General features: G+C 45.0%; 1 protein-coding gene across 2 annotated transcripts in view; it reads left to right on the top strand.

Annotated features, from left to right (window-relative positions):
• Positions 1-618: 618 nt before the first annotated feature.
• The window catches only part of LOC147423767 (OVARIAN TUMOR DOMAIN-containing deubiquitinating enzyme 6-like), a 47,966-nt gene continuing 28,221 nt past the window's right edge, over positions 619-20,363 (top strand). The window contains exons 1-2 of one of the 2 annotated variants that reach the window (XM_086500896.1): positions 619-2,010; positions 2,130-2,294. In XM_086500896.1, the coding sequence (XP_086357022.1) occupies positions 1,120-2,010; positions 2,130-2,294 (1,056 nt within the window). In that variant the 5' untranslated portion in view covers positions 619-1,119. The remainder of the gene's footprint in view (positions 2,011-2,129; positions 2,295-20,363) is intronic. The other variant, XM_086500895.1, reaches the window with a different exon arrangement.

A 20,363-nucleotide genomic window follows, 5' to 3' on the forward strand; every position in this document is an offset into this window, starting at 1 on the left:
TTATTCTCTAAAAAATTTGCTTGGAAGCGCTGTTAAGACATGGGTGTCCTTAATTGACCAACACGTGCGCTACTTCTGGATGACACACTGGAGAGGAAATCTCTTTGCAACTTGCAAAAGAGATGGGTCGAGAGGATGAGGGTACAAAGATTAGATGGAATCTCTAAAGAAAGGAATTTATTTTCACACTTGCTTAGAGGGCCTCCACACGGTGAGTTTGGGAACTCATCTTGAAACTCACAAAACTTGGCCAAAAGGTACCCTTAAATGTAGAGAAACCTTCACACGGTTCCTTTTCAAATACTCATTGGGCTTGTATAACAAGTGGTAGAGACTTGGTTATGCTAAAAATAGACTTATTACCTCTTAATCCAGGTTAGAACTTTGAAACTATCTCAATACACTCCTAACTTTTCATATTTTGCAAAAGTTTCACGAAAGCAAATAGGTTAACCTTTTTTTGAGGGATTCCCTCTTAAAGTCACCATGGAAATGTAAAGTTTAAGCAAACTATTCCCTTATTCCTTTCCAAAACTCACCATGGGAAGGCCTTGTTGGGATGACCACATGGGGTTTGGCACATTTCTTTGTCCAAACACGTGCCCAGGTAACGTCAGGAAGAAAAACGATCAAAAAGGATTTAGCATCGTCGTCTTCCGAAGGCGTTTCCTTTTCTGAAGCGTTTCTGGCCATTCTCTTGCTTGCTGGCTTGCCGGCACAGTTCATCGCAATTTGAAGCTCCCTTTAGTTTTTTGGGTTCTCTCTCTGTGGGTAGCAACGCTAGGTTTCCTGCTTCTCGCAACGTCGCACACAAATTATTTTGACAGAGGCTCGCTGTCTTGAAGAGTTACGAGCTCGCTCTCTGCAGACGTCTCGGATCAGGTCACGATAAGGGTGCTGTTAATTTGTTACGTCTGTCGCCCCTTCTCAAGCAAGATTGCAATACACAGGTGCTGTGGGTTCATCCCCATCATCTGACTGCAGATTGTCAATTCAAAAGAATTTTTTTAGCATTTGGAAACATTGAAGGGAATAGTGTTGGCCTTCGCTTCAGTGAGCCTTCATTTGTTTACCGACTGTTGAATTCTAATTATCCCACGCATCCAAGGAGACGCAAAGATGACCCGTGTGCTAGTCCAACGAGGGCAAGGTTCCTCAAATGTCAGGCCAACTTCATCTTCCTCATCCACGGCTGCTCCTCCACCACCACCCCCTCCTCCTCTCCCGCCGCCACCTTCAACTTCACTGACTTCAAATACAGAAGAGGATTCAAAGGAATCAAAGGAGTTGGTGCTGGCAGATTTTGATGAACCTTTAAATGAACAGATAGAGGTATATCCCTTGGCAGAAGATGAAAAATTATTGGAGAATGCTGTGGTCAGCTATGAAGAAGTCAGTGAGACCTTAAATGCTACTAGAACTGCTTTTTTGTTAGAGCAGAGTGAGAAGGATCCTCCTGATTGTGGCAGGCAATTTGAGGCAGGCTCATGCAGTGGACACGCTATGAAAACTGCAGAATGTACTGCTGTGGGGCATGGGGATTCACAATTGGAGGCTGTTGTGTTGTCAATAAATGCATGTCGGGAAGACCAAAGCAATGCTGAAGGTTTTCCATTACCTTCGTGTAAGCCTGATGGAGGCTCAGTTTTTGTTAGTGGTTCATCCTCCCATGTACAGGGTATGTCAATGAATCAACCATCATTTGCGGCAACTGAATCTGGATTGCAGTGGTCGGAGGTTACTGCTAGTCTTCCTTCGTCCACTCTCTCATCCTCATCAGTCATACTTCCAAGCTCCCGACGGGGAAGCTGGGGCTTATCTCCCGCATCGAGCTCAATCAAAACAGCAAGTGGATCTTCTCGCAAGGGGTGGAGGAATGTAAAGTCATCAAAGAGCCCACCTCAGACATCAAGAGCTTCATCTCCAAGGTCGTACATTGAGCAGGATGGCTACAATAGTGCAGATGAACAGAATCCTTGGACAGTCGGGCCAAGGGGCCCAGAAGAAAATGTATTTATTTTCCTTTGTCCTTTTAGCTGTGCAGTTTTTTCTTGATATTGCTGGTCATGATTGTTTACATCCTTGAAGTATAAAGCATATTGTAATTGTATGGTTGGGATTTGCTACAGGAGGAGAGAGATAGACAGTTTGAAGTTGAAATCAGACGCTCAAGAGGTTTGGAGGTGCGGCGGATGGCTGAAGATGGGAACTGTCTCTTTCGTGCAGTAGCAGATCAGGTCTATGGAGATCCTGAAATGCACAGTGAGACTCGGCAGATGTGCATAGATTATATGGTACGATACTCATTGTTTTCTTTGGTTTTGTTTCAATGATGCTGTGTCCGACCCTTGCTCTAAAAAAAAAGCGTGCACACGCACAGATAGACTACTAGCTCGAAATTTGGGGAGTAGATTATGCTGGACAGGGTGTGGGCAGCCAATTTTTGGTTGTGATGGGCAAGTGGCTAGTCTTATGATCATGCTTTTGTGGGATATATGTTTGTTTGTGGCATTTTTTGGAAGCCCAAAACTTAATTTTGTTGCACATTTGCAATGCCATCTCGTTTTCATGCAGAGAAATCTCTATTGTTGGTAAGTCCTGTCACTCTTAGTTTTTATGATTAGGTTATTTTCAAGACTGGCTTCTAGACTAACATAACAGTCATTGAAGGGATGCCTGTAACCCCATATTTTAATGATGAACTTAAGATTAATTTGGTTTTCCTTAAACAAGGAAATGAACAATTGGCGAGTGGCAGAGTAAGTGTGAAGCCTTTGCATTCAAGAATGTTGAATAGTGGTCAGCGTGGCGGATAATTGCTTCCAATTCTGTCTAGATTGCCAAATGTTGAGAGTGGAAATTAGGGATCTACCAGTCACATCAGTAAATTGAAAAACCTGAAGTAAATCTTGCAGCGCAGTATCTTACAAGCATTTGGAAGCATGGGAGATGGATACCATTAGGACAAAATTTAGTTTGCTAATTGGATGGACTACTTGTTTGATCCTATTTGAGAATACGGTTTGGGTATTGTTTGAACTTGTCCGATCTTGTTTGGTGATGCTTGATCCTTGCTTGGGTACCACTTGAATGTGTTTGATATTGGTTGAACTCGTTTGGAATCTGTCTAAACTTGTTTGAACTTCATGAAAATCTGGAATCTATAAGATGTGCTCTGAGCGGTTTAGATCAGGTGTACGGTTGGACCAGGTCCGGAATCCATGGAATCCATTGTAATGGTTATTTTGTACTGTTGGCCAAGAGTCCATGACCAGTACCCCAGATTCGGTGTAACAGTTTGACAGAGCGTAGGATCCAATACGACGGTTACTTAAGACACTTGGACACACGTCGCGGATCGGTTTTGATGGTTGGACAAGAGTACGGGACTCATTCTACTATATATTGCAGTTTATGTATCCATGCTGATGTGAATGCATATGCGATTTGTGCAGGTTTGAATGAATATTGGATCTGTGAAACAAACTGTGGAAATTTAAATTCTAGTGCGTTTTGGGTTGGATGTGACAAATGGATGGATGGTGAACCCAGTGCATAAGAGTTCTGAACAACATGACTAGATAGAGTGGGCTCTGTAACAAACTGCTGATCTTGACCTACTGAATGAATCGCGTGGAACTGATGGCGTGGCAAGTTTCCGAAAATTACGCTGACTGATGATGTGGCAGGCTGTACGGAATCTGCGTTTTGGCTGGCTGATGACATGGCAGGATGTACGGATTTTCGTAAATTATGCTTGCAGCTTTTTGGCATTGCTTTTGGACCAGAAGCTTTTGAGTTTTGAAGGCTTTTCACGATAACTGCTTTTCAGGCCAAGGGCCTTTAAATATGTGCTAAGGGCTCATTCTCTGGCATGCTTCCCGGAGAAGGTGCAGAGTCTGGAGTACCGGCTTGTAGTGTGTTGATGCAATATAAAGAAATACCGAAAGGGGCGCCAAGGTTTGGGGCCAATACTCTTTGGGATGGAATTCCGCCACTCCGTGTCGCGTGTTCTCTCTCTCTCTCTCTCTCTCTCTCAGTTTAATCGTTAATGAAGTGCTAAAAGTTTGTTCAGCCTGTTCTTTTCTCTTGGCACGTGGTGCTCGTCTTGTGACAGTGGTATCAGAGCATCAATCGTGTGCTTTTCTGAAAGCATACCGGTCCCACAAAAGAGCAGACAGAGCAAACGAGAGACTTGTGGAATTCCGCCACTCCGTGTCGCGTGTTGTCTCTCTCTCTCTCTCTCTCAGTTCAATTGTTAATGAAGTGCTAAAAGTCTGTTCAGCCTGTTCTTTTGGCACGTGGTGCCCGTCTTGTGACAGTGGTATCAGAGCATCAGGCGTGTGCTTTTCTGAAAGCATACCGATCCCACAAAAGAGCAGACAGAGCAAACCAGAGACTTTATTTGAGGTATCTTCGCCCTCCAACCTGGACTAGAGATTTTATTCGAGGTATCTTCGCCCTCCAACCTGGCTATTAGACTCTATTCGAGGTATCTTCGCCCTCCAACCCGGACTTAATAGCCACTCCCACCCTTACTTCATCGCGCATCGGGCGCGCTCCCGTCTTCACCGCTCATGTCTTACAGGGCATAGGCCATTAAGATGACTTGCAAGAGAAGGATCCAAGATTTGTTTCGACCTGCTGTTTTTCTCAGAGACAGTACCATGCAGAAGTCTATAGCTACCAAGCCGTACACTTCCAAGGACTTGGCAAGCTTTCCAAAAAAAAAAGATTTTTTTTTTTCCCCAAGTTATATTGTTTCTGACATCCTCCTTCGGAGTGCAACTTCTGGCACAGTGGGGTATCCTAAAATGCTTGCCATGGAAACCCTAGCAGATTATAACTTGAAGTTTCTCGACATCTCCCAGTAGATGTCTCTTCACGAGCAAATGACCTTGGAGATCCAATGCGATTGCTATCTTGGGACTACCATCGCCGCCAAAGAAACACTGTTTATCCAAGAGCTGATGGACCATGCTGGGCTCGGCTACGACCCTATGGGATGAACCTAACCCTAATTTTTGGTGCAGGTTCAGGATGGAAAGTCAGTCGACTTTTCGAGCTCGATTGATGTCGAGATTGCTTTTTAAGTTTGAAATCTGTTTGAGAACTTGTTTAGTGATCCTGTTTGAAATTTGTTTGAAATTGATGGTAGCTGTTGTGAACCTGTTTTGGTGCCGATTTGAAATGTTTGACTCTGTTTTTAATACTGGTTTCATTGATTGGTTATTTTACTCCTGGGTGGAGTATTAAGAAATAATGTTTGAGAATGCTTGTTCATACTCATGGCCCGGACCCTTGTGGTTATTTAAGGGGGGGAGTATTGAATGATTGAAAAGTGTTGTTTTTACTCATGGCCCGGACCCTGGTGTTTTTTTTTTTACGGGGGCAGTGTTGTTGTTGTGACTAGTGGCACCTGGATGGTTATGCGGGAGGAGTATTAAGAAGTCTAAGCAGTGGTTACTCTCAGCACCTCCAAACGACGCAGGTTGTGGTCTGGGGGGCGTTTGGTTGTAAAAGGCCTCTATATCTCCCGGCCCGGAACTTTTTAGGTTATGCGGGAGGAGTGATGAGGGAGTCGTTGAATATCTCTCGGTTCGGACCTTGTTAGGTTATGCGGGAGGTGTTCATTGGCGGCTTTATGTTTCTATGTCTTGTAACAGGCATATGTGGTGAGCATTTGTGTTGCATTGTGATGTGCCAACCCGTTTGGTTGTAAAACCCCTCTATATCTCCCGGCCCAGACCTTTTTAGGTTATGCGAGAGGAGTGATGAGGGAGTCGTTGAATATCTCCTGGCCCGGACCTTGTTAGGTTATGCGGGAGGAGTGTTCATTGGCGGCTTTATGTTTCTATGTCTTGTAACATGCATATGTGAGCATTTGTGTTGCATTGTGATGTGCCAACCACTAAATATTCCTAAATGGATGAGATTGCCTGGGTATGTAATTTTAGTGCATCAAGACACCCGTGGAAGATCAATACGGTATGGGTGTGATGGCTAAGTTTACTACGTCGGAATATCAAGAGTTCCGATTTGGACGAAAGGAGAAGCTAACTCCTTGGTCAAAAGAGCCGAAAGGAGAAGGTAACTCCTTAACAAAAAGAGCAAACTGATTGTCCCTCGGAATGACCCTCGAAAATTTTTGAGCTAACTTGAGTTGTTTTGCAGATATGCTGTAATCGCGGACGATTACTCTCTTTCAAGAAGGGGAGATGTAACAAACTGCTGACGTGTCGACCTACTGACGGAATCGCGTGGAACTGTTGGCGTGGCAAGTTTCCGAAAATTACACTGACTGATGACGTGGCAGGCTGTACGGAATTTCGCGTTTTGCGCTAGTTGATGATGTGGTAGGCTGCACGGATTTCCGTAAATTACGTTGGCAGCTTTTTGGCATTGCTTTTGGACCAGAAGCTTTTGAGTTTTGAAGGCTTTTCACTATAACTGCTTTTCAGGCCAAGGGTCTTTGATTATGTGCTAAGGGATCATTCTTCGCATGCTTCCTGGAGAAGGTGCAGAGTCTGGAATACCAGCTTGTACTGTGTTGATGCAATATAAAGATATACCGAAAGGGGCGCCAAGGTTTGGGGCCAATATTCTCTGGGGTGGAATTCCGCCACTCCGTGTCGCGTGTCGTCTCTCTCTCTCTCTCTCTCTCAGTTCAATTGTTAATGAAGTGCTAAAAGTCTGTTCAGCCTGTTCTTTTCTATTGGCACGTGGTGCCCGTCTTGTGACAGGATCTAAATGTTCCATATGAATTATTGTGGAATTGGATTGTGTGTGGATCCCTTCGTAGGTAATGTACTCATAGTTACCCGGAACGGAAAATTGGAATGTGGAACGGGAACGTCATCGGGCGTGAAATGCCATTCCATGTTACGAACACACATGTTTGAAACTCAGAACGGGAAGTTGTAATGGGAACCGGAACGGAGATCTCAAAATGGCCATTCCCTGTAACTATGATTGTACTATTTTGGTCGGATGGTTATTGGCATGTTTGGATTTATTTTTGCAGGTGTAATATGAGATGTTTTGTTAATACAGGAAACGATCACGAATGAAACACTCGCACAATGCGTGCGTATGAATCATGCGAACACATAATACTTCTTGTGAGGGTTCTTTGGATCTAGGCTCGAGAGCCTAGATTGGTTCTTCCTGAGGGGGTTCTTTGGACCTCGACTCGAGAGCCAAGATTGGTTCTTTGTGATTGATCTAATCTGCAATGAGGTTAGCTTCCTAGAAAAAGTATCAACTAACACATCATCCTTGTGAACAATCACGTCATCTTCATTCAAATCATCATGCTCGTGAGAAATCGCATCGTGATCATGCAAATCATCATGCTGATCATTATCATTCAATTCATCATGCTTCTCATAATCATGCAAGTCTTGTGTGTCATGCTTTGGAGAAGAAGAGACTGAGAGAGTCTCCTTTTCCCGAATCTCTTGTATCTATGCATGAACTTGAGAAAAGAGTAGCAAGAATTCTTTCATGTTGATTGCTCTTCTCTTGTCGTACTTTGGTCTCGCGGTCATATTCTGCTTGTCTTGCTTTGTTCTCGCGATGTATGGCTGCCACTCTTTCTGTGTATTGACGCTCTATGGCTGCCATCTTTTCTTCGTGTTCACGCTCTATTTCTGCTTTTCGGTCTAACTTCTTGTCCATCATCCTCTTGTCGAAAAGCGTCATAGGATCTGGTGCAATCTTTGGCGTAGATGGGGAAGGGGGAGGGTCGGAAAAACCTCCTAGTGGGGAAAATTCTTCTTCGCCTCTCTCATGCTCATCACTTCCAAGCGAAGTATCCATTCCGCTTCGAGTGATGACCATCTACTGAAGTCTTGGGTTCTTGTGGTCTGGATTCTTAAGTTCACGAGGAACTTGGGTTCTTGCGGTTCTTGGGTTCTTGAGGGTCTTGAGTTCTTGAGATTCTTGAGGGTTTTCTTTCGCTTGCAATCTGTGTTAAAGAAGGATTTTCTCTTCACCCGAGTTCTGCTCTTTTTTGCGGGTGCACCCCTTGGCGGCCTTGCGCTCACACCAAGGTTGTTTTCTCCCACCTCACGTCGATTGGCCGGCCGCTAACTGCACGGTCCGCTCTCAATGAGTGAAAAGAGGCACAAGGGGAGACTGGACAAGCCCTTCTTTCTTGGGTTTCTTGTCACTCTTCAAAAACACGATTAGGAATCGAGACGCCCAAGTGAACTTGGGTTCGTGCGACCGCAACAAGCAAAAAAAATTCTTGTTATTCTTGTGGTTCTTTCCTTGAGTGATAGAGAACACTGCCAAGGCTCTGATACCAATGTAAGGTGCAGCGGAATGAATGTTTGAACTTTGCTCAAGATGAGTCCTCCAAACTGTGCTCAAGGTTCCTTTTGTTCTTATGGAAGGGAGAGCCTTCCGTTCTTAATGAGAGAGTGCAATGATTACTAACAAAGTGAATGGACACTGTGCGTGCAAGTGTATGAGACTGAGAGATAGAGAGAAGAGAATACGACACCAGAGAAGTTGTAAAACCCTCCTTCGAAGGCCCCACTCTCTATGGCGAGAGCGGTCTACTTATGATTGCACAAATCTCTACAATGCTTGGACTTGCGACGATGTCGACGACGAGACGGGCTGAAATCTGAAAACGCTAATGGCTGAAATGTGCAAATCTTCTATCTGCTGAATTATGACTCTATGTCGATGACGATGTCGATGGCGACGATGCGACAACGACGCGCTGAAAACGCAGATGCTGAAATCTGCGTTTTCCGGGCTGAATCTGTAAACCTTGCGGAGACTGACCGTGTGGTGAGGAACTGCTGCGGGAAGGTGAGATATGCGAGGTTCGGGGATTCGTCTGCGATGTCTAAAGGCTGAAAACTGAAAATGCTGATGCTTCTTGGTGTTCCGTCGCGGTGAATATGCAAAACGCCGAGGCTGATCTGCAAACCAAAAACGCTAGGGCTGAAATTTGTCCTGCTGTCGTCGATGGTTCTGCAAATGCAAAACGCTAGGCTGATCTGCTATGTCGTGATGGCGTCGGGAATGTGCAAGTGCAAAAACGTTGGCTAATCTGGTGCAAAACGGCTAGGCCTTCTGTTGAGAGAAAACGCTAGAGTTGTCGCGGGGGTTGGTCTTGCTGAGAAGTTGCCTGTTGAGCAAGGTGCTCCTGCTGCCTCTACTGCCAATTAGTGCTAGTCTAGGTTTGCTTATATACAAACTTACTCAATTTGCCCTACCTACTTTCCAACAAAAGTCACTTAAAAATAATAAGTGAAAAATGTCAAAAATAGGGAAAATAGGCTAAATGCAATGGAAAATTCCCCTGAAGGATTCTGACGGGAATGCTTATGATCATGCTGTGTGCAACAAGAGGATATGCATCTACACTAAGTGTTTGGACATGCACGGTCTGCGAACAGACTCACAAAAGTGCCAGATCACTACCTATTCTAGACTTGACTTGACTGAACCGAACCCAGATCATGCTGTAGCTTGTCCACGGACACATAGGGTTGGATGTGTCACATGACAGTAGACCCTTTGTCCTGCGGGATGAGATGGCCACACAGCTCGAACAAAATGATTTGAACCACTCTGTTTAGTATAAACTCAGTGTGTGATGGATTGGGATCCCCGGAAAAAGGGCGAATAGACTCACAAAAGTGCAAGATCACTACCTATTCTAGACTTGACTTGATTGAATTGAACCCTGATCATGCTGTAGCTTGTCCACGGACACATAGGGTTGGATGTGTCACGTGACAATAGACCCTTTGTCCTGCGGGATGAGATGGCCACACAGCTAGAATAAAATGATTTGACCACTCTGTTCAGTATGAACTTAGTGTGTGATGGATTGGGTTTTCCGGAAATGATTAATTGAAGGAGAACGATTGGGTGCTCTTACACTTTGAGAAGGCACGCCTGAGAAAGAAAAAGGGAAATGAGCGGCTTTTTCGAAAGCTTAGCATGAGATACTATGGACCTTTCCAGATTTCCGAAAAGATAAATGATGATGTCTCCTTTAGACTGAAGTTGCCTTACACTTGGAGACTTCACAATGTTTTCATGCGAGTCTCTTGAAGCTTTATAAAAGGTGATGTGCCCGATGATGGGAGCCAGATGAGCAACCCGAAGTGGAGGAAAACGAGCAGATACTTGTTCCAGTACAGATATTGGCATAGAAAGATAGAAGGTAAAGCGGTAAGACGGTTCTTGGTTAAATTCAAGACAACCTCTGCATTGGATGCGAAGTGAATGGAGAAGGAGGACCTGGCAGATACTCCTCAGATTGTGAATCTTTACCTTGAAGCATTTGGCTTAGCATAGTCTTTTCTAAATGGAACCCCGAACTCAGTTGGGCGGAATTTGGTGCAGTGGGTATGCACAAGAGGGGAGTCGCTCCACTCCTTTGTTAACAAATTGCCCCGATTTTGATACTAAAGTCACTGATGTCTCTTTTGAGTTTCAGGGATACTGTGAGCTGACAGTATTCTGCTGTATGACTTTATGAACTGGAATTCTCGATAATATGATACTGATTTGTTCTTGACTTGTTTAAGTGCAAGAATTGATAGACGAAATGTTGCAGCGGTCTGAAAGATCTCGATAGACGTGATTGCAATAAGGATTAGTCAATCGGGCATCTATGAGGTCCCGAGTGGATCTAGATGTGATTGCTAAATACGTTGCCGATTAATCATGGTCTGAGATCCGAATGAGTTTTGAATGCGATTTGTCATGTGATTTCAAGAGATGTCCTATGATGTCGTGTGATGTGACTGTGGTTTGGTATATGTGCTAGATGTGTTTTTCCTATTGCGTCGGTACTAACAGTCAGTGTCTGCTAAGACAATTTATGGCCTCTATTTGTTTTGCGGGCATAATGGAGGGCGATTACCATGCTTTCAAGAGGGGGGTATGTCACAAATCAGTGATGTGGCAGCCATTTGGGTAAGGAACCCCCTCCCCCCCCCTCCCAGCTGACGTGGCAGCAATCCCAGACTTCACGCTGCAAATGCTGACGTGGCAGACCCGTAAATCACGGTGCACTTCATGGCGGAAAACGCGGAAGACCGTACCGAATGCTGATGTGGCTAGTTGACGTGAGAAAAAAAAGCAGGGCTGTTTTTTTTTCTACGCAGCTGAAATCTACGCAAAGATTTGAGAGAGAGCTTTTGGAGTATTTGCTTTATTTTTGAAAAGGGCTTGAGAGCTTTTGATTTTCAGCTTTTGGGGCTCTGCTTTTGGCATCCCTTGTAACTCTTTAGTGTGGTTTGGGCTCCCACTTCTCAGAGCATCTGGACGCAGAGTCTGAGAGTGAGACCCTCCCACTCCCTTGTACTTTGTGCAACAGATTTAATATAAAAAGAAATATCGAAAGGGGCGCCAGTCTTTGGCGTTAGTACCTCTTGGGACGGAACTCCGCCGGGCCAGTGTCGAATCAAATTGTGAATTGTTTTGAATCGAATTCCTGTTGTGTCTTGGTAGATTCTTGACTTGGAGTGTCCAAGTCTGTTACACCTACAAAAGGTTTCCTCCCACACCAGTTTTCCCACCTGGTGCTGCAGCCTCCACGGCACTTGTTCGGGCGTTTCTCTGTCACAAGACGGGCACCACGTGCCAATAGAAAAGAACAGAAGTTAGCTTCTCCTTTCGGCTCTTTTGATCAAGGAGTTAGCTTCTCCTTTCGTCCAGATCGGAACTCTTGATATTCCGGCGTAGTAAATTAGTCATCACACCCAGACCGTACTGATCTTCCACGGGTGTCTTGATGCACTAAAATTACATACCCAGGCAATCTCATCCAATTAGGAATATTCAGTGGTTGGCACATCACAATCCAACACAAATGCTCACATATGCATGTTACAAGACATAGAAACATAAAGCCGCCAATGAACACTCCTCCCGCATAACCTAACAAGGTTCGGGCCAGGAGATATTCAACAACTCCCTCATCACTCCTCCTAAAAAGGTCCGGGCCGGGAGATATAGAGGCCTTTTACAACCAAATGCCCCCCAGACCGCAGCCTGCGTCGTTTCGAGGTGCTGAGAGTAACCACAGCTCAGACTTCTTAATACTCCTCCCGCATAACCATCCAGGTCCGGGTCGGGAGTCACAACAACAATTATTTTACAAGCATACAACCAAACGCTCCCCAGGCATCGGCCTGCGTCGTTCGGAGGTTTTCTAACATACAATGAAACGCTCCCCAAGCATCGGCCTGTGTCGTTCTGAGGTTCAAACAATACCAAAGCAGTATTTCTCAATTCTCCACTCGGGAGTAAAATCACCAATCAATCAAACCAGTATTAAAACTAGAGTCAAACATTCAAATCGGCACCAAAACAGGTTCAAAATAGATACCATCCATTTCAAACAAATTCCAAACAGGATCACCAAACAAGATCAAACAGAACTCAAACTTAAAAAGCAATCTCGACATCAGTCGAGCTCGAAAATTCGTTCGACTTTCCATCCTGAAACCTACACCAAAAATTAGGGTTAGGTTCATTCCATAAGGTCGTAGCCGAGCACAGCATGGTCCATCAGCTCTTGGACAGACAGTGTTTCTTTGGCGGCGATGGTAGTCCCAAGATAGCAATCGCACTGAAACACCAAGGTTATCAACTCGAGAAGAGACATCTCTTAGGAGACATCTACTAAGAGATGTCGAGAAATTTCAAGATATAATCTGCTAGGGTTTGCATGACAAGCATTTCAAGATACCCCACTCTGCCAGAAGTTGCACTCCGAAGGAAGATGTCAGAAACCATATAACTTCGGGCAAAATTTTTCTAAATTTTCTTGAAAGCTTGCCAAGTCCTTGGAGTGTGCTGCTTGGTAGCTGTAGACATCAACATCTGCATGGCATTGCTTTTGAGAAAAAACAGTGTCTTGAAACAAATCTTGGATCCTTCTCTTGCAAGTGATATTAATGGCTTATGCCCTGTAAGACATGAGTGGTGAAGACGGGAGCGCGCCCAATGCGCGATGAAGTAAGGGTGGAGTGGCTTTCAGAAAAGCACACGCCTGATGCTTTGATACCACTATCACAAGACGGGCACCACGTGCCAATAGAAAAGAACAGACTGAACAAACTTTTAGCACTTCAATAACAATTGAACTAAAAGAGAGAGATGACACGCGACAGGAGTGGCGGAATGCCACCCTAGAGAGTATTGGCCCCAAACCTTGGCGCCCCTTTCGGTATTTCTTTATATTACATCAACACAGTACAAGTCGGTACTCCAGACTCTGCACCTTCTCCAGAAAGCATGCCAGAGAATGAGCCCTAACCTCATATTTAAAGGCGCTTGGCCTAAAAAGAAATTACAATGAAAATCCTTGAAACTCAAAAGCATCTGGTCCAAAAGCAAAGCCAAAAAGCTGCCAGCACAATTTACGAAAATCCGTACCGTCCTACCACGTCATCATGTCAGCGCAATTTTCGAAGATCTGCCACGTCATCAGTTTGTGTGTGTGCGGGTCCTGCTTTATTTTAATCCTTTATGTCACTTGGGGCCCATCGAACGGGGTCCCCATAAGTTGGTAGGACTTCTTCTTCTGTTACTTGTTCTTCTTAGGGTTTAGGTCCCTTGGCCGGCACCTGCAAGTCGGCTCCCTTCTTCAGGGCTTTGACACGTCAACAATTTGTTACAAAATCTACCATTGGATATGTATTTGCTATTGCTGGTGGTGCTGTCTCTTGCTGTTCCAGGTTGCAGAAAATTGTGGCATTGAGTACTACTGAGGCTCAATACATTTCAGCCACAGAAGCTTCAAAGGAAGCTATTTGGTTGGGCAGACTTGCAAAAGAACTTGGCATGCCTGCTCATGCTGTCACGAGGACATGGCAACTATTAACTATGTCACGAGGATGTGGCAACTGCTAACCTTAGTTGTTGGTTTCTTTCCAATGATTTTTGTTGTATTTTTGAGACCCTCTTTTTGAAGTTGCAAATGGTCGGACATTGTATGGCCAATGTGAACGGTAGTTCACCCGCAGACGGGAAGTTGGTCGGCACTGGAATTCGTATAGTGAGAGGATGTCTAGGCTCAGTCCAAGATCATGTAGGTCCCCCCGTTGCACTTAGCAAGTTGGTGGATACTAGGAAGTGAACTCAATAAAGGCATAAAGTCAAGGTGGAATCACCGAGAGAAAATATATGACAGTTGGGCCACATTGCACTTTTGGATGCGGTCCCAATGAGGATAGATGGTCAGATGACCAATGGGAGCCCAACGGAAGCATCTCCTAAAAATTAGGGAACTGCCATTTTGGGTCGTGAAATGTGTTCAAATCATTACCTTCGGTATGACCAAGGGAACACTTTACAACTCTGCCGCGAAGTCAAGTAGGCAACCAGTCGGGAGATTTTTAGGCGGCAACCCCGAAACGGGCAAATGCTTGTAAATGTGCCAAGTGGCACGTACTTGCCTCACTTAGAAAAATGGGCGCTGAATTTTTAGCTGGGAGAGGCCTCTATTTGCAGTTTGTCACAGGTTAAGAGCTATGGAGTGCTTTCTTTCCACTCTATGTACAGTGTGGTGCTAGGAGTGATGCCCTGCACACTACACACTGCTCTCTCTCTCTCCCCCCCCTATGTGCAGTTATGTGATGCCCCACAAGAGGGCTCTTCATTTGAGTGATGTACAACTGTGTGGTTTCATGCTTTTGTGCTAAGGCAAGTGCCTCCTTGAGCAGGAACAAGAGTAGCTAATTGCTACTCCAAAAGCAGGCACCGGTGAGGGTCATAACCTCACCAAACAGATGCGTTTTCAGCGCTGTGTATGCGCTGTAATTTGACTGTTTTTCAGCCATACAAACGCCAGATCCATTGGGAACAGTGTCCCACTGACCGAAAAATGCAATGTTTCATGCACGTACCAAACACATAGATGTGCGGTACCACTTCATACGTCAGGTATTGAAGGATGGTCTATTCACCTTGACTAAGATCTATACACAGGATGACCCTGCAGATGTTCTCACCAAGAGTCTCGCTAAGGCTCAACATCAGCATTGCATTGCATACAGCTGGTGGGAGTTGGTTAACTTAAAGGCGTCATTTCTGCCTTTAAGTGGGAGGTTGTTGGGTTAAAGGCCCTAAATAACCCCTTATGTACACTTTATGTACATTTTTTCACTTTGTCGAGGAACTTGGACACATTTTTAAAAGGTGAATTATAATAAAAGTGGAAAACCCACAACTCAACTTTAGTGAGTTTTCTCAAAAATGTACGAGCTCTCTCTCCCTTCTTGCTTCGATCCCTAGCGCTTCCTCTCTGTTGCACTCCGCCTCCTGCTTTTTGCCCCAATCCTGCACTACATCACGACGCGCACCTACCGGTACCTTTTGCTTCGCGCTTTCACATTACGTCCCCCCTACCACAAGGAGGGCCTGGCAAGTGAGAGCCACGAAGAAGCACAAGCGTAGCAATCAAATCCATCATGATTAGGGTTTACCAAGATGAAAGTCTGTGTGTGTATGTGTGTGTGTGTGTGCATGCGCGCGCAAGGAAAAGAGGTTGATTCTATTACTTGAAAATCTCCCAGAACGCCCAAATGCTGCCTATTCTAAGAGCAAGTACAACATTGTTTACATAGCAGGCCCGTAGACGTCAAACGGAAAATTGTAAAAATGAGATACAACTAGGCACATGGCCAAACTGAGAAGACTGAAGGCCAGGGTAAAAAACCTCTCCTAAAGAGAGTAAAAAGTGTTGTAGCAAGCTAAGTGGAGAGAGGATGTCAATAGCATCTAAAAGATAGGCACTTCGACCAAAAGCACAGTCAGCAACTGCAACCGGAGCCACCAAGTGTCACCAGCGGGGTGAAGATGACAATGAGCATTCGCGAGAGGCTCAGTGTCGCGCCAACTGGTAAAATCTCACAGCAAGAGGTAAAGGAGGAACAAAAAGGAAAGAGCCTTAGGGGACGAAAGATGAGGATGAAGAGGCAGCTAGCATCACCAAGAGACTTCAATAGGAGGTCACAAGGTGGTTAGCACAGCACTGCACAGGGGCTGACAAGAAGCTTCATCCAGAAGATCGAACAGTCCACCTGCTCAAGGTGGCTCCTGAAGACCATGGCTGGAGAGGGAGCGACCGGGACAATGGAGGAGGCTTTGACACTGCATCTGGGTAAATACCTGTCGAAGAAGCTTGGTAGAGAGAGCAAAGATGAGAACAACTATCTGACCGTAAACAAACCCACCGCCATCAAGCAACAACGTAGACCAAAACACCAAAAACAAACAACCCATGCCAATGAAAAGAGGAGGAAGGAAAACAAAACAAACAAAGCTTTAAAAAAAAAAAAAAAAACAAACATGAAGGATAGGCAACAGACATGCACACACTCGGAAGCAATAAACAAACAACACACATACAAATACACACACACCTGCACACACTCAAACTCGCACACACCTGAAAAAGCCAACAGAGGAACACACACCCACCAAAAAAACAAAACAAGAACCAAAGAGAAAAATTCAAACCCGAAACAAAAAAGCACCAACAAACCAGCAAGATCAACATAGGGAGAATGTCACAAATTGCTGACGTGTCAAAGCCTTGAAGAATGGAGCCAACTTGCAGATCCCGGCAGAGGGGCCCAAACCCTAAGAAGAACAAGTAACAGAAGAAGTCCTACCAACTATCACAAATTGTTGACGTGTCAAAGCCTTGAAGAATGGAGCCAACTTGCAGATCCCGATCGAGGGGCCTAAATCCTAAGAAGAACAAGTAACAGAAGAAGAAGTCCTACCGACTTATGGGGACCCCATCCGATGGGGCCCCAGTGACAAAGGAATTAAAATAAAGGTGGGAAAACTGGTGTGGGAGGAAACCTTTTGTAGGTGTAACAGACTTGGACACTCCAAGTCAAGAATCGACCAAGACACAACAGGAATTCGATTCAAAACAATTCACAATTTGGATCGACACTGGCCTGGCGGAGTTCCGTGCCAAGAGGTACTGGCCCCAAAGACTGGCGCCCCTTTCGATATTTCTTTTTATATTAAATCTGTTGCACAAAGTACAAGGTCTCACTCTCAGACTCTGCGTCCAGATGCTCTGAGAAGTGGGAGCCCAAACCACACTTATAAAGAGTTACAAGGGTTGCCAAAAGCAGAGCCCCAAAAGCTGAAAATCAAAAGCTCTCAAGCCCTTTTCAAAAATAAAGCAAATACTCCAAAAGCTCTCTCTCAAATCTTTGCGTAGATTTCAGCTGCGTAGAAAAAAAACAACCCTGTTTTTTCTTCTCACGTCAGCTAGCCACATCAGCATTCGGTACGGTCTTAGACATACCAAAAGGGGTGCCAGGCTTTGGGGCCAATACTCTCTGGGGTGGAATTTCGCCACTTTGTGTCGCGTGTCGTCTCTCTCTCTCTCTCTCTCTCTCTCTCTCTCTCTCTCTCTCTCTCTCTCTCTCTCTCTCTCTCTCTCTCTCTCTCTCTCTCTTTTAGTTCAGTTGTTACTGAAGTGCTAAAATTTTGAAGAAAAAGAGCAAACTGATTGTCCTTCGGAATGTCCCTCGGAATGACCCTCAGAAATTTTTGAGCTAACTTGAGTTGTTTTGCAAATATGCTGTAATCGCGGACGATTACTCTCTCTCAAGAAGGGGAGATGTAACAAATTGCTATTGTGTCAAAAGCCTTGAAGAAGGGAGCCAACTTGGAGATGCCGGCCGAGGTGTCACAAAGTGATGACGTGGCTACCGAGAGCAGATACTGCCAGAAACCCTAATTCTTGCAAACCCTAATTTCTGCCAGAAACCCTATTTTTGGAAACCCTAACCCTAACTGCTGGCTGAAACCCTAAATGTGGTGGAAACCCTGATTTTGGCGGCAGAAATGCCACGTGGCAGCAATACGGCTTTTCCGGAAATTGCGGAGCTGAAAAGCAGCCCCTTGGGCGACGCAATTTGAGAAAGATAGAGAGAGAGAGTTCATTGCTTTATTTTTTTACTCTCTGTGAGAGAGAGTGATAGGCTATTTTGGCATCTGCTGGGGATTATATTGTACTCAGTAATATACAGCCCTGATTTTTCCAAAAAAAAAGAAAAAAAAAGAGAGAGAGAGAGAGAGAGAGAGAGAGAGAGAGAGAGAGAGAGAGAGAGAGAGAGAGAGAGAATTTGTGCTTTTATTTTTGAAAGCTTTTGGGGCTCTGCTTTTGGGCATCCCTTGTAATCTTTAAATAAGCGGTGAGGGGCTCACTCTTCAGAGCATCTGGACGCGGAGTCTGAGAGTGAAACCCTAACTGCTCTCTTGTACTTTGACATTGATTTAATACAAAAAGAAATACCGAAAGGGGCGCCAGTCTTTGGGGCCAATATCTCTAGGCACGGAACTCCGCCGGGCCAATGTTGATCTGTGAATTGTTTTGAAGTGGTTATTTGATGTTGTTGTGATTGATTCTTGACTTGGAGTGTCTAAGTCTGATACAGTGGTATCAGAGCACGGCCGATTGCTCTTCTACAGGAAATCCGATCCCCAATTTTTTTTTCCGCGGCACCTATGGCTTTACGCAAGGATCAGTCGACTCCTCTGCATCCGGAGATGCGGTCAGGGATCACAACGAAGATTCTGGTAGAGAGAATGGCCCGCCTCGGCCTACTCAGGGGGAGCGACCAGAGATGGAGCATTGTCAGTTGATCGGCGATGCAACAAAGATGATGCTCAATTTTGCGAAGGACCCAAAATTTGCAAAATATATGAGCGAGACTTCTTTTCAGTAAGTGCATGAGCAGTGGCAGAAAACCACTACACCACCCCCGAAACCCTCTCTCAAGAAACCTTCTGCTCACAAGAAATACTCAGAGAAGGAATTAGAAGAGGTCGTTGATGCACGTATTGCTCAGCTTTTTGACACGCAAAGGAAAGGCAAAAAGCACGGCAAAAAGCAGAAGAAAAGCACTGACTGCCCGGGTTATTTGGGTCGTCAGTTGACATTTGACAAAGCAAAGAAACAGAAGAAGCGTGTTCACTTTGAAGGAGTACCCAGTTCTTCTTCTTCTTTTTCTGATAGTTCTTCTAGCTCTTCAGATTCGAGCGAAGAAGACAGAAAAGGCAAAAAGCAAAGCAAGAAACAACGCTTCGGAAAGGGCAAGAAAAAGACAAAGAAGGCTAAATCTTGCCCAGAGACTGATAGTTCTATTGAGGACTCGTCTCCAGACAGTTCAAACTTCGATGACAGAAACTCTTTATGCGAACAAGAAGAATTTTTATAGAGCCAACCATTATGACTTTCTGGAAGATAAAAGCAAGAAAGTCCGAGAGTTTAAGGAAGGTGGACACTCGATCAAATTTGATACTTTTTCAGGATACTCAGATGCTTCGAAGGCTTTGTCTTTTATACAACAGTTTGACATCGCTTTCGCGGGAGGACGCTACTCAGAGCACTCCAAGATTCGGAGAGCTGCCTCTTACTTTAAGGGGAATGCTCACACTTGGTGGTCCACGCTTCTTTTAAACAAGACTGCGCCAGTTAAATGGCTGAAATTTAAGAATCTTTTTATTTCTTCTTGGTTGACGCAAGAGTATGAACGAGATATACGAGCTGCTTGGAACCATCTTCGGATGACCAAGAAAGATACAATAAATGCTTACTGTGAGAGATTCTGGAGCTCTTTTCTACCCGCCTCTTCATTCAAGAAGATCTTGTTCAGAGAACAGATTGAGCGGTTCACCTTGGGTCTACCTACAGAGATCCGAGATCATTGCTTGGAGCAGAAGTCAGCTTCTATTCAGGAGTTGATGAGTCATGCGAAGCGGGGCTTTGCCATTCACTCTGGCAGTCTGACCTACCCCACAGATGAGGCCATGACACAACGAGCCGATCAGACTTCTGGCAATGAAAGTAGAGAAAAAGAGCAGCCCAGAGAAAAAGGATGCACGACCCAAGCTTACTCCTCAGGAGCGAGCTCGATTCATCAAGGAGGGAAGTGCTTTGGATGCGGGGAACATGCACATATCTCCGCGAAGTGCCCTAAAAAGGCATAGAAAGGACAGAATGATAAGGACGATGATAGGCCTGAGAGTTTGAGAGCAACTGAGGAACGTGGACGAAAAGGCAAGATGAAAACAAGACTGATTCCAGATTGTGTGAGTACCGATCCCGACACCATGGAACGAGAGTACAGAACTTTGCCGAGCTTGGGGCAAAGTGAAAGATCAAGAGGCCCTGATCTTCTTTGATGGAGGAGCCAAGGCCAACTTCATTTCACTGGAATTGGCGGCGCGGCTCGAGATCACTCCCGATCGGATGGGACCACTTGCGGAGGCAGTTCTAGCGGCACCCGACAGGGGACGTAGCCATTACACCTGTCATTGGCAAACTTCGTTTGCATTGT

The sequence above is a fragment of the Adiantum capillus-veneris genome, chromosome 26 (assembly GCF_014529385.1).
Source record: "Adiantum capillus-veneris isolate H3 chromosome 26, ASM1452938v2, whole genome shotgun sequence".
Taxonomy (NCBI): Eukaryota; Viridiplantae; Streptophyta; class Polypodiopsida; order Polypodiales; family Pteridaceae; genus Adiantum; species Adiantum capillus-veneris.